Source organism: Sinocyclocheilus rhinocerous, unplaced genomic scaffold (genome assembly GCF_001515625.1).
Source record: "Sinocyclocheilus rhinocerous isolate Xijiao unplaced genomic scaffold, SAMN03320098_v1.1 scaffold166, whole genome shotgun sequence".
Taxonomy (NCBI): Eukaryota; Metazoa; Chordata; class Actinopteri; order Cypriniformes; family Cyprinidae; genus Sinocyclocheilus; species Sinocyclocheilus rhinocerous.
The window spans coordinates 105,621-120,574 of record NW_015633186.1 but is presented as its reverse complement, the minus strand read 5'-3'; the positions used below and the strand labels follow the sequence as shown (position 1 = coordinate 120,574).

The following is a 14,954-nucleotide window of genomic DNA, read 5'->3' as shown; positions in this document are numbered from 1 at the left end:
AACTGGTCAAAAGCTGTAGGAGCCTTGATTCTATTTAAATACTCAATTAATTGATTCCAGTTTATTTAAAATACATATAACTACAGTAGTATAGAAGGATGTATTAATATTACAACACAGTCATTTTAGTATTATAATATGACACTATTGCTCTATATAAGCGTCTATATTTATACTAATTCATCCATATTTATTTACTTAAATGGCTCTCTGGAAAATTACAAAATAGAAATGCTGATTTTTAAAAAATTATTAATTTAGTATTTTGTATCTCTAAGAGTTGATAAGACATAGATACATATGTGGAAGGGAATGTTCTAGTTTTTCCCATTTATATTAAAAGAGTTGAAAAAATATGGCATGTATTAACATGGTTGAATCTGTTTAGGGTCAACATGTACCCGTAGTTTCAGCTTTGTGGTTTATAGTTAAACACAAGACGTTACACAGGCAGATTATCGGCCAAGTTAGTGTGAATCTGAACCATTTATGTAGTTTTTGGGACCGTTTTTGAGATGAAACTAAGGATCCAGTCCTACGACAATATTATGTCTAATTTGTTTTCTTATAACATTTACTGTCTTTGACTTGGTGTTTACATACTTTTTGGATTAGTATCATATTTAGTTTGACTTGCATATTGTTTTAACTCTTTATTTATTGGATTAAATCATGATGTGGATGACAAATGATTGCATTTTAAAGGCTGCCTGAAAAACAAAGTTACAGGCATTAAGATGAAAGTCAATTGGCTTAAAACCAAGAATCATTTTCCTGCCAATTGATCGTTAAGTCTTCGACTTCAAGTTCACCAAAGAGCCTCTCTCCACGTTCCCGAGCTGTCTCATAAGATGTAATGTTTTAATTTTGTAAATGGATGGACTGGCACAGTACAGGTTGTTTTAGGGGATACAGATGTTCTAGCTGGACGGCGTGAGGGGACTGTGACCCTCTAAGGCTAGAAGAAAGCGTGGAAGTGTGTGTGTGTACGATCCTGTGTTGTTTTTACTATATAAAGACATTTTCGGTTGCTGCTCGGCACTGAATTTGTGACTAGCCTTTTTTTTAGATTCTCTTGCTTGTGCATTTCTGCCCGCAGGATGAGAAAATAGATGCAGGATCTGTCTTAGAAAGGGTTGTTACATAAACATGATTTGCCAGCTGTGTTTGAAGATTCACCTCCACCCCCTCAGACATTTATATGGGGACCAATAACCGAATCGTCGCTGTCGCCCACCTCGTTCACTCACATCCTACAATGCAATACTCCCACCGGTTTTCAGATTAAGCGCACAGGTTTTTGCTACGGCTGTTTTTGATAGGCTCAGCAGAAATACATTTAGGGTGCGCTGCATTCTGCTCCCCCATCGTTTGTTTGTTTCGCCTCTAATCACGGTTCTGGGTCGGGGCGATCGTTACTTCTTCCTCCCCGAGTCCATCTCTCTCATTTCCCCTCAATAGCAGCAAGTCATTGATTATCCAAGCAACGCTCTTTCTATTGATCACCGTACGATCACGAAGGGGGCGCTGCTTCGTTTTTTTCTATAATGCACTGCGTCAAAGAAAAAAAAATCTCATGCAGGATGGCGAGGATTTGGGAGGGCGTTGTAAAAGGCGGCCCCATATTGGATGATTTGCTCGCCTCTCTCAGCTCGTCTGCCGTGGAATGGAGGATGGGACCTGAGATGAATATGGATGAGATGAATGAAAGAAGCAATGCTAAAGCTTCTCCTCGAGCCTTCACGCTTGATAGAACAAAGCATGCTGCTTTCTCTCACGTGCGACAGAAAGCGAGTAGTATGTTTTATTCCGAGTGCAATGTTTATATCGGAAGCCATTTTGGTCAGGCAGTTGCTTGGACAGCCGCGCAGGAAAAGTGGTCCTTTCATCACTCCACTAATATTAGATGTATGTTTGTTGTACTTAAGCACAAATGCTATGTAACCCAATTATGAATCTGAAATCTTGAATGCATTGTATAAATCTACAATGCATACAAGAAAGAAGAATCAAAGTGTTCGTAGCTTTATTGCTTTGTGCCTGTTTTTTTAAGGCCCCCAACATAAACCCACAGGAACCTTCAATCCTCAAGCGGATGTTGCTTATTCTGAACCACAGCTGTCTTGGGAGCCTCTAGCAACCAATGATTTGTGTTTACAACCACTGGCTTATTATGAGTAATACCCATTTGGGCTTTTTTATTAATTATTCTGACTTCTCAGTGAGTGCGATGCATGTAATCATATAGATGTACACACAAGACAGGGCTTATTAAGATATTAAGTAGACTGAAGGGGAAAATAACAGCGTACTACCAACTTGTTTTTGTTTTGTTCCTGGTGTAGCACAATGGGAGGGACTCGTTTCCCTCAAAGGCACTGTTACGGATATGCGTGTAGTGTAATCCACTGATTTTTCTCAGCCAAGGGCTTTGTGTTGACAAGTGACAGGAAATAAGTTTGATCCAACTCAAACTCGGGCTGTAGATGCTCCATGTTTTAGAAGAGAAGAAACTGAGAACGTCTTTTGAAACAAAACTGATTTTGGTTTATACTGTAGGTTTACTAGGAATATTCTGGGTTCATTAGTCCATTACAAGTTAAGCTCAGTCAACGGCATTTGTGGCATAATGTAGATTACCTCAAAAAAAAAAAATTTAAATGAAAAAATAAAATCGACTTGTCCCTCATTTTAAAAAAAAAACTGAAATATTAAGGGTATGGTGAAACACTTATGATGGAAGTGAATGAGGCTAATATTCAGAGGATTTAAAAGCAGAAACACGAGGCTTCAAAATTTACAAAAGCTCTTTAATTGTTCTGTTAATTCTTGTGTATTATTTGAGCTGTTCTTGTCATGTTTATGGCCATTTTAGGGCTTTGTGTTACGTTGTCATGTTGTAAACCTGGATATAACTTTCCACAGAAGAGGTTAGTTGCTCTAAAATCACATTAACACATATTGTTTACATCTTGTGACTGAAACTACTGGAACAGTGTTTACAGATTGGCCCCCATTTATTTCCATTGTAAGTGCCTTACTGTAATTTGCTTTGTTTAAAGAAAATGAAGCATAAGTACAAATTAATAAAAAAATTTTGTTGTAATGAACATTATGCCACAAGTGCTGTCGATTGAGTTTAACTTGTATTGAACCTGGAATAGTCTTTTAATTCAGAGCAAATTACTGAATGTATTATTCATTGAACAATGTCATCAGGCCATGTTTGATTTAAAATAATTGTGAAAATGATTGGAAACCAAGAAGTCATTGCTATAAAGTTCATTATTACTTCATCCTGTATCTTTATACATGACATCAACATTCACAGGTATGTTCTTGATTCTCGGTTTAAAGGTGGACTCTGTCATTGTTCTGTACTTCACCTTGTTTTGTTTTTCTATCTGACATTTCCACAAAGATTAATTTTCTCATTCGCATTCTTTTAGAGAGATGCAACCAAGCGGCCATCCATGATCCACCATTTTCATCATCAGATTTTGTCGGATTTCACGGTAATTTGTTTAATTTTCTGCAAAAATTACATACAGATTTTGTTGTCTGCAAACCAGAGTCTACCTTTAACTCTGTGCTGTTTCTTTCTTTCTTTTTCACTGCATAACCACCATAATGCTTTGTTATATTTTGCTGCTCATAATTAACAAAGTAAAATGTGTAACCTTCAAAACAGCCCAATATTGTTATGAAAATATGATGCTTAACATAATATCATGTGTTACATTAATTAGAGTAGATAATGTCAATTATAGCCAGTCTGGACGCAGCCTCTTGATCCAATTCATGACAGACTTTTGTTAGATGCTTTTGAAGAGAGAATACTTATGTATGCATGATACACATTATTTATGAACCCTGCACCATATTAATCAAGGTTAAATTTAGACTCATCCAAATCAAAAGGAGGACAGTCTTAGCTCAGTGAGAAATCTGGGTCATTGCAGAAAAGCATGTATCTGTAGTGTTCTGTAGACACAGTTTGAACCGCCTGTTTATGAAGTGCGAAAACAACGGCAATTTTTAGTATGTGAGTGAAAAATCAGGATTTGTCATTTAGAGGTGTCTGCGAACCCAGTTCTGAGTACATTTATTTGTGTCACAGTAACCTCCATTATTCCCTTGTTGTTTATGCAATTCATAATCTGGTGGCATCCAGTACAACTATTCTGGCTAAATATGAGACTATACTTGTTTAGTTAGAGATCCACTTCATTACACATCCAGATCAATTGGCCTGTGATTCTAATGAGATTACTTCAAGAAGACTTAAACATTGTTAAAATTATACCATTCCTTACTGTTAAAGGGATAATTCACTCAAAAATGAAAATACTGTCATCATTTATTCTCTCTCAAGTTGTTCCAAACCTGTATGATTTTCTTCTTCTGTTATACATAAAAGAATATATTTTAGAATATATTTTAAACGTATTTTAGAATGTTCAAAATATGGCTGGTCCTCACTGACTTGGAAAAAAAATACCATGGAAGTCAAATGGGTACCAGAAACAGATTGGTTACTCACATTCTTCAAATTATCTTTTTTTTATGTTCAACAGAAGAAAGAAATTCATAGTTTGTTTGAGGGTGAGTAAATAATGACAGAATTTTCATTTTTAGGTGAACTTTCCCTTTAAAGAGGTAATTCACCTATAAATGAAACTCACTCTCATGTCATTCCAAACCTGTATGACTTAATTCAGTGAAATACAAATTGTTTTAAGAATATTCAGACCACTCTATTTAATATAATAAAAGTGAATGGTGACTGTGAATCCACAAAATGACAAAAAAGCACCATGAAAGTATCATAAAAGTGGTCCATACGACTTGTGCATTATATCTGAAGTATTCTGAAGTCACACAGTAGTTTTGTATGAGAAACAGATATAAATGAAGTCATAATGCATTGAAAATGTTGACGTGTGTTTGACATTTGCAGGTTTAAATTATGGCTGAATCATGAAGAATCAATCTGTTGAGTCAGATCTTTTCCATGAATCAGCTGATCCACATCACAAAACCAGTGTGAATGATTCATTCATGAATCAGACTTGAGTTCAACTCACTGAATCCATGATCTGCTGACAACGCTTACTAGCTCAGTGACAATTACGAGTTCAATTTTGCTCAATTCACCACACAATCCTGCACACGAGTCGTATTGACTACTTGAATGGTTTATCAGAAAGCTCTAATTCCCATTCATTGTAAATACGTGGTAAAGTCAGATTATTTCATTAATCAAATTTACTCCTTTTGTGCACCACAAAAGAAAAAAGGGCAGTTTTTAAATGCTATAAGGTGAACAATGAATTTGAACCGTATCTATAATATCTACTATATCACTACTAACCCTCTCTATGATTTCCTGCTCTAAACAATCTGATCTGTCACGTTCATCTTGTTAACAGAAAGCTAACACTTCTCTTAATTTGGTTCACACATAACTACAGACATGTGTCATTACTTTGCCACTGATGCAGTTAAGTCGGGCCTTCAACCAAGACATTGTCGTCATTGCCATTGTTAGCTCATTTGTTTTTCCAGCTGCACTCTGACATTAATACTCTGTCCAGTAGTCTCTTTCATTTTTACCCAATTATCAGTGTTAGGCTGCAAGTGCATGTAGCTTAGCCTAGCCATCAGCCTAGCTTGACAAGATAAACTACTTCTCCAGAATAACAATCTAATCTAAAGCGGCCGTCTTCTGGGAGCCGACACAGATTAATTGTGGTGGAATATTAAGCGCGTACCCAAGCGGCCCAGGCAGAAGGATACAATGTCATGTTAAAGTCACGGTGAAGGGACCATGTACTGTGCTTCTGCTGACCTGGATATGCAGCAGCCAGGTAGAGCCCAACAATAGATGAGGCACTTTACTGCCCCACCACTGCTCCACTTTCAGGAAAACCTTTGCTGACCTTTCTCAAGAGGGAAGTGAAATCAGGATGTCTTGTGCTATATTATATGCACCTTACTATTCATTTGCTATAAATGGCTCCTTTACAATGTCTAGCTTGCCAGTTACATAGAATGTGAGTCTCTTAATACGTCTTTTCAAATTCACCTTCTCTTGCACTTACTTTGATTGACGTGTTTAACAAAATGTACCCTCATCCCGGATCTTTCCTACTTACATAACTTGCAATTTTCTTGTTCCGTTTATGTTCTGCTCTTGACTGTTATCGGCCCTCCTTAACTTAAGCGTTAATACTTGTGGTTCAGCGTTAATTACTACTCGTTAAGTCCACTGATCTTATTATAGTGGTCTTGTAGTTCTTTGCTGGTAGTATTTCAACTTGACTTTTATTTATAGCTGCCTTCTCTGATCGCCTCTTAGATAAGATCTAGATGTGCGTTTTCTCATAAGTCAGGCATTTAAGGCATTTAGCAAGAATGTGAATCTATGCATTGTGCGGCCATATTTTATATGCGCTAAAATTAAAAAAATTGGACACACCTCCTCAATCTTTATCAGTTTATTCTACATTTAATAATAATAGGAAGCCATAAAATCTGTGATGTAGCACAAATTGAAGCATGTGACGTATTTAGTGGCCAAAAATGTTAACTTATCTTTTATTTTAGCTTGCTTAAATTGCCACCATTTGCTAGATTACACTCTGGGCATTCAACCAGCTTCATGAGGTGCCACCTGGGATGCTTTTTAAACTGTATATATTATTAAAGACGTTCCCATGTATCCTGAACACTTGTTGGCTGCTTTTTCTTCACTCTCCCTGCTCACATTCATCCATTAAAAAATGTAATTAAAACTTTAGTTATTGTAGTAATGTATGTATGTCTACAAAAGTAGTTTTATGCATTTAAGAGTAAGCAAAAATGCATAAAATAAATGAAGATGTCAGATTACAGAAAAATTTATATAATATTTATAATAATAATAATAGTTGTACTTATTAGATTGCAGAAAATGTTTATTTAAATCTGTTGCAAATATGTATTTATTTAAATAATTAATTTACATGTTAAATTACAGAAAAATAATATTTAAATCTATTGTAAATTGATCATTATTAGTAATAGTAGTAGTAGTATAAATGTTAGATTACAGAAAATTGTATTAAAATCTGTCGTGTATATATTTATTTATTGTATGTTTATATATATATATATATATATATATATATATATTTATTGTATGTGTCAAAAAAAGTGTAAATCTATTGCAGAGTTCATTTTTTCTCTCTTTTTCTGTTTCCAGAGGAAGGCGAATATTTCTTGAAGGTTCTGATTCCAAGCTACGCCGCAGGCTCCATTATTGGCAAGGGTGGTCAGACTATTGTCCAGCTACAGAAAGAGACAGGGGCCACCATCAAGCTGTCCAAATCCAAAGACTTCTACCCGGGTAAGTCTCCTAATTCCAGAAAGTTTTGAAGGGAACCCTTGTCAACCCCCTCTTGTTTACTGCACCACCATCCAGTCATTAAAAAGCACACATTTCAAAGCACCTGGATTATATTATATCTTAATTAACCCATGTTATTAGTCTATGCTAATACATTACCAAAGGTACCTCGTTCCCAAAGTCACTGCGACTCGTTCTTAATGAGAATCATATGGGGCGCTGTCACCTTTGGGCTTGCGGCCACACCATATGGCCTTTATCAGAGCTCAGGTTGCAAAGAGTGCCAGATCAAGTGGGGACAAAGAGCCGAGAGACTCACAAAGCAGCAAGTACAACTTATGTAAGTAAGTTCAGAGCGTAAATAAATGCCGATGCAATGTTTGAATGGTTCCCTTCTAGTAATGTTTATATTTAGAGAGGAAAAAGAGGCATGTTTTGTGTTCGTGTGTGTTGGAATTCTTTCAGATGTTTTTAGGGATGGAGTGACACAGAGGAAACGAGAAACGGCGGGGGGCTTCTGGGCTCTTACTTGAAAGGGCTTTGTGCGATTTGCTCATCCTTCCATCGTTGGCACGTCCAACAGGGCACCTCTATCCCATTCCCCTTGGGATGTGGAGCACAGAGCGATGGCCAGCCATGGCAGATGCCAAATGCAAGACACCTCCTACCCACCCCCCTTTCATTGGTTTTGGCAACCTTGTGTGCTCCAATGTCTAGAGCAGGGGGGTTGCGATGGCTACTGAATTAAGGGAGAGGAACGTAGGGGAATAGTCACCGGTGCTGTGCTAGGTTGTTCGAGTGCTTAATGGGGGGTTCTTCCTCTCCAGTGAAGGGGGCATCTGTATGGAAATTAGTTTGAGCTTTTCCTTGGGTGCGAGTCAAAAGATCCACCTGCTGTGCTGCTCTCATGGTGGGGAAGGAGGGAACGTTTTAGCCGGTTAAGGGAGAAGTGTCTGGTATATCTAAATCGCTAAACCATTTAAAGAAGTACATCATGTCTCTGAAGATACCATTTGTGATAGAAGCTGAGCTGGCATTTAATTTTGGACAAAGCAGCGCTGGCCAGAGACATCCATTATTTCTGCAGAACGGATTTATTAGTTGTCTTCGCTCTAAATATAGCTCCTGCAGCATTTATTGGGGAACAGCCATGTTTTACAATGACCTTGCATCTGTGAAGTACACTGTTCCATCTTAAAGACACAATAAGAGACTATTAAGTTAAATGTAGTTTATATGTTGTCATTTTTATTAACTAGCATGCAAATTCATGCAATTTCAGAACATAAACTGGATCTTACAGTTAAGTGGCCACTACTTAAGCATAGTTCACCTAAAAATGACAATGCTGTCATCATTTACTCACTCTCATGTCATTACAAACCTGTATGACTTTCTTCTTCTGTGTAATACAAAATGAAATGTTTTCAAAAATATTTTTGTCCATGCAAAGAAAGTCAATAGGGTCTAATTATTTTTAATGGACAAAAACAATTGAAACATTTTTAAATTATATTTTTGTGTTCCACAGAAAAAAAGAGAATCATTCAGAAATGAAATGTACAGAATTTGAATTTTTCATTGAACTTCCCCTTTAAATGATGTAAAGTTAAATGTAGTTTATATGTTGTCGTTTTTATTAACTAGCATGCAAATTCGGGATGCTACAGTTAAAGGGGTCATATGATGCGATTTAAATTTTTCCTTTCTCTTTGGAGTGTTACAAGCTCTTGGTGCATAAAAAAGATCTGTAAAGTTGCAAAGACTAAAGTCTCAAATCCAAAGAGATATTCTTTATAAAAGTTAAGAGTCAGCCACACCCAATCACAATGCACTGGATAGCTGGCCAATCACAGCACACCTCGCTTTTTCTGACCGATGAGCTTTGTAAAAATCGACACGTTTCAGAAAGGCGGGGCATATAGGAGAAACAATAATGTACAGTATGTGGAAAATAATGTGTTTTTTGAACCTTAAACCGCATAAACACATTTCATTACACCAAATACACAAAATAATGTTCTTTTTAGCAACATCATATGACCCCTTTAAGTCTCAGGTACTTAAAGTGACAGTTCACCCAAAAATTTAAATTTGGTCACTTACTCACCCTTATCTCATTTCAAACCTGTATGAATTTCTATTTTCAGTGACACAAGAATATATAAAAAAAAAAAATCCATACAAAGAATGTCAATGGGGTTCAACGCTGTTTTAGAACCACTGACTTTGTTTGTATAGACAAAAACAGTTTCTCAACATTCCTTAAAATATCTTCTTTTGTGTTCCACAGAAGACAGTCATATAGGTTAAAAAAACAACAACATGAGGGTGAACAAATGATGGGAGATTGTGTGTGTGTGTGTGTGTGTGTGTGTGTGTGAACTATCCCTTTAATTACTAAAAAAACTACTTTAATTCAAAGACTTATGCTCCACAGTCATTTGCATGAAAAAAAAAAAACTAAAGTCACATTTTAACGCACAATGCTTGCTTGATTTTTCTCACAGCGTTTTCAGATACGAGTCCAGAGAGTTGCATCATCCTTTTTTCTTTATAATTGGCCAGCGCTCTTCCTCTCAGGTTTCCTGAGTGTGTGTACATTCTGACTTTTCCCTGTCCAAGTCACTGATCCCCATCCAGCCTCTCTGTCCCTTTCAGCAGAATGTAGCACAATATTAAAGCTCACTCCTAATCCAGCACCATGATTGCAGTTTTTCAGTGTTTAATACCCAGAGAGCCATGCGGCCCTCCCCCCACACATTATCAACACTACTGATTTGTCTGCTGTGTAATCTGCTTAAGACCTAAGCTTTGTGGCCAAAAGATGAAAAGCTGCAATATTACATATCTAGGGGTAGAAATTAGTTTTCTGCGTGTTTATTTTATTTGTTTTTTTCTCTCTCTTGCCCCCTTTCTTCAACCTTACTCCCTTAAATAATTCATTTTTATTTGCAATGACCTTAGTGTTGCTTTGTTTCATTCAAGCCGAGTCATGTTTTGTTTAGCACACTTTTAAAAACAGTACTTAATTGCATGTTATTTGAAATTAAATGAATGTGTTTTGTATTCAAATTAATTTATATTTATATTAAAAGCAACTAGTTAACCATAAGAGTCATTTTTTGACATACTAAGTTAGGACTTGTGTACATTTCTATATGTGCTTTCATAATTTTGTACATCTTAATATGTAATAAAACAGTAGTGAATAAAACTCTACTGTTAAAATTTAAAACAAGCACTTCACATGGTCTTTAGTATGTTAGTCAACACATCAAATAAGTGAACTTCTTAAAAGCATAATAAAAGTTTGCTAAAATATCAATAAAACTGTACTTTAAAGTAAATCTTTTAATTTGATATTATTATAAAGTGTAATATTTCTTTAATCAATATTATATTATATTATATAGTTTTTAAAAATATACTTTTAAGATTTGATGCTTTTCATAAGGAATGTGTGTCTTAGTATACTTTAGTTTGTGTAAAACTCTTTTTGGACAGAAATTTTCCATGGTAATACCATGTTTTTGAACTTTGAAGTACCTTATGCTCACAGTACCATGTAAATATCATGATATATATCAGAGTACCTTCAAATCACTGTTCTATAGTACCACCATAGTATGTTTTTGTAAAGGAGTGCTGACACTTTTATGATAGAGTTAGCCTTTATTGCTACTGAATAAGCAAATGTTAGCACGGGTTAGCAAGCAATTATGTGACTTTTGCGGTGTTTAGGATTTGGCCTGTGGAAAAGTGTGTCAAAAAACCTTGAAAGATTCTCACTCGAGGAGTGTTATGTTCAGAAGGTGAAGTTGTTTTGTAGCATTCTAGTGGCAATGCCAACTGAAATTGTCTACTGTTAAAATGTCAATATGTCTTAAAGCTTGTGCATTCTAATTAATGATTCAACAAATTTTTGTGCTTGTTAATCAGTCTGTCTGTGAACTTCATTAATTGAGCGCTATGTGTAAGTGCTAGCCTAAATGCTAGCATGTAAAAACGCTATTGTCAGAGACGGCGGGATAGTCGTCATCTGGGCTGTGGAGGAGAGACGAGGTACCCTTAATCCCCGTGGCTTTGTTTTCTTTTTCAGGCATGTGACGTCATTTTCTGTGGCCGCTAGCCCTCAGTGCCAGCCAGTGCCTGAGACTCACACAGTCAAACCATCTTGTACAAAAGAGCCTTGCTTTCCAGAGCGAGTTTGACCCGAGTCTCACCATAGACAGAGCGATATAGAGAGAAACACTTAGCGAGGGGGATGATGGGAGTGATGGTGCAGACAGTGATCTTGAAAATGATGAAGATGATGGTACATCAGAGTACATTTGTGATATAATTAGCATGTTGCCTACTTAGCGTGCTGGCACTTTCAATTAGGTATGATCGTCGGAAAGATCTTCAGAATTTGACTTCTTTCTTTCTTTCTTTCTGTCTACCCTTGTGAAAAGAAGTGTGCTTAATTGTTATGCAGTTATAATTGTAGTGTATTCTTTAATATTACATTTAAAGTAAATATATTTTAAATGTACTAAATTGCGACTTTGTCATAAATGTTTTGTTACATATATATTTAAATACATGACATACGAGTATATTTTAGTTTACCATAAATGCTTGTCAGTACATTTGTCCGTAAACGTAACCATATTTCAAAGACAATAGAAGTAATTATGAAATTGCATACTGTAAGTCCAACTTAAGTATGTCAAAAAAAGCATTCTTAAGTTCAGCTAACTGCATTTAATATAAATTTAAATTATATATTTTTTAATATAAATGCAAATAACACTAAATTGTGTTTCTGAAAACATTACATTCAGTTCGCACTTACAGTAAGTATATTCTTTTAAAGTAAATTATTTCTGTTAAAGTATCTTCCTGCTTTACCCCCTTCTCTTTTGTACCTCTTTCCTCTTGGGTGTTGTACTTCTGTGTCTGTAATGTGCGGCTAGAAAGCCTCAGAGGGACCTGCCATTAATAGAACACTGCAAATTTATTCCAGGGATCAATTTTTGCATCATGGGAGTGGTGCCTTGTCCTTTACTCCAGCCCTCCCCCTTGTCCAACCACCATCTCCAATGCATCTCTATGAGGCCTCAGCACAAATACTATTGATCAGTCATGCCACTGCAAAGAGACAGGATAAAGGATAAAATTCATAATGCAAAATGATGAGAATAGCAGGTGCATTCCCTTCAAATTTGAAAAGCCAATCTCTTTCCACCCAGGAAAGATTTTCCACTGACTAAATCATTTTGATAATTTACACCTCGATTCAATAGTGTCGGCAGGGGATGTGGGTAACATAATGTTAATGTATTTCCCTTACCCAGCTCAGAAACACTGAGGCATATCTACATTAAGAGGCAGACTTACATTAAAGGGATAACTCTGTCATTTACTCACCCTCATGTCATTCCAAACCTATATGACTTTCTTTATTCTGAGGAACACAAAAGAGGACATATTGAAGAACATTGGGGTGTAAAAACATTGGACCCCATTGACTTTCACTGTATGAACAAGAAACACTGATAAATATTAAAAATATCTGATTTTTTTGCTTCAAAGAAGAATGTCAGTTGGAATATGTTGCCCGATATTTGTAATTTTTTAATTATTGCATTGGTCGTTATATTTTTCTGTTTGGCCATTAAAGGAATAGTTCACCCAAAAATGAAAATTCTGTCATTACTTTTTTACCCTCATGTCGCTCCAAACCTTTAAAACCTTTGTTCATCATCGGAACACAAATTAAGATATTTTTGATGAAATCCGAGAGCTTTCTGACCCTACTGCTGACGTAGGAGCTGGTGTTCTGATGTAGAACCTGACGTAGTCTTCATAAACATGTCTGAAGATTTCGACAGAGAGAATGACTTGCACTAAACTGGATTTTTTTGCCCAGCCTTATTTAATAGTATATAACAAAATATACAGACGATGAACCAAAGAGATGGATGTTGTACATCAGAACGCCGGCTCCTGCATCAGCAGCATCACACACACACATCGTGCTCTCGTGAACACGCGTCGAAGACTGACACGGAAGAGAAGAAATTGTTGAATGAAGTCATTATTTTATATACATTCAAAAAATATTCTCGTAATCTGCCTCTTTTTTTCTGAATTCCATGAAAATCTGCTGAATTGACTTAAACTGTTTAAAATGTGTTAGAATCATCAAATCATTCGAAATATTTAATATACACACTCACACAAATGCTTTGTGAATATCGACTGATTCAGTTCCTCCGAAATCTGCGAGCGTTGATGCAGACCGAGGCATTTCACACACAATAGTGCTTGATGTAATGGACAATTCTCATCACGTAATACGTTATGATTGTTTTCAATAGTTTCACATGGAAACGGTGAAAAACATGTGAGCTGATGTCAGCCATGAGAACTGAAGCCAGTTATGAGATAACGGTAAACCATTTTGTAGATCTGAGAGCCTTTAATCCAGCATTCCTGTAGGTCTGAGTGGCGTTCCCTGTCTGTCATCCCTCGGACTCTGCATCATTAGACCAGGCACCGAGTGGGCGAGAGCTTATGGGCACAAAGCTTAGGACCTCAATAACTGTCCCATGCTTGGGCGATGTGGGGACTAGTGGATTCGGACAAGGAAGATCTTGGATTTGAGAGCTAAAAATATCCCTCCGTCTGTAAGTTTTTCCTGTGGTCTATATAATTACCTCTATGACACTGAGCTTACCGCCTGACACTCTTGTCATCGCCCATATTAGACTCTGAGTTGTGTATGTTTGAGTCTTTGTATATCAAGGGATTTTAGATATTTGTAATGGTGCAGTTATGTCTGATCCCTCGGAAACACAGGGACAAAAAGATGCAGACATGTAAAGAAGTTGAGAGGGGAATGACACAGTGAAGGGGGAGGAGTGATTGAATATCCAGTTGTTTGAATGGTCAATGATGTGTTTAAACTGTGTAGGACAAAGAGGAGTGGTGGGCCACTCTTAATGACAATAGAAGCTTTTGACATTGTTGACGACACAGCTCCTCAAGTGCGGGGGGAGGTGAAGGCGCGCAGGCTGGTCTCCCATCTGCCTGAGGAGGTGTGTGTGTGTGTGTTTGTATGTGGTGATGGAGAGACAAAAAACAAGAGTGAAAGAAACAAGAAAATGGCAAAAGTAAGAGTGCTGTGCACCGTGTAAAACTGGAATGAGTTTGTTTAACACTACACACACATAGACATTTTTAATGGACGAATGTTTAAATTTATAGTTTACTAAACGAAATGATTTATGTTGTAAAATGTAAATGTAAATTTTTTTATTTAATTAAATATATTTTATAATAAAATTTTTCCCTGAGATATAATTTTATGTGTGTGTGTGTGTGTGTATATATATATATATATATATATATATATACTGTATATACACACACACTGTATACACACACTTTGTTGTATATTATACTTATCTAATAATATATAAACAATGTCTGTATATACATAGATAGATAGATAGATAGATAGTAGGGCTGCACGATATATCGAAATTATCGAAATATCGCAAATGTAAATATC

At 36.3% G+C, this 14,954-nt stretch overlaps 1 protein-coding gene across 2 annotated transcripts in view; it reads left to right on the top strand.

Moving 5' to 3' along the window:
• The window catches only part of LOC107743627 (RNA-binding protein Nova-1-like), a 54,853-nt gene that overhangs the window by 2,315 nt on the left and 37,584 nt on the right, over window positions 1-14,954 (top strand). Inside the window, exons 2-3 of one of the 2 annotated variants that reach the window (XM_016556959.1) lie at window positions 3,450-3,515; window positions 7,247-7,390. In XM_016556959.1, the coding sequence (XP_016412445.1) occupies window positions 3,450-3,515; window positions 7,247-7,390 (210 nt within the window). The remainder of the gene's footprint in view (window positions 1-3,449; window positions 3,516-7,246; window positions 7,391-14,954) is intronic. The other variant, XM_016556960.1, reaches the window with a different exon arrangement.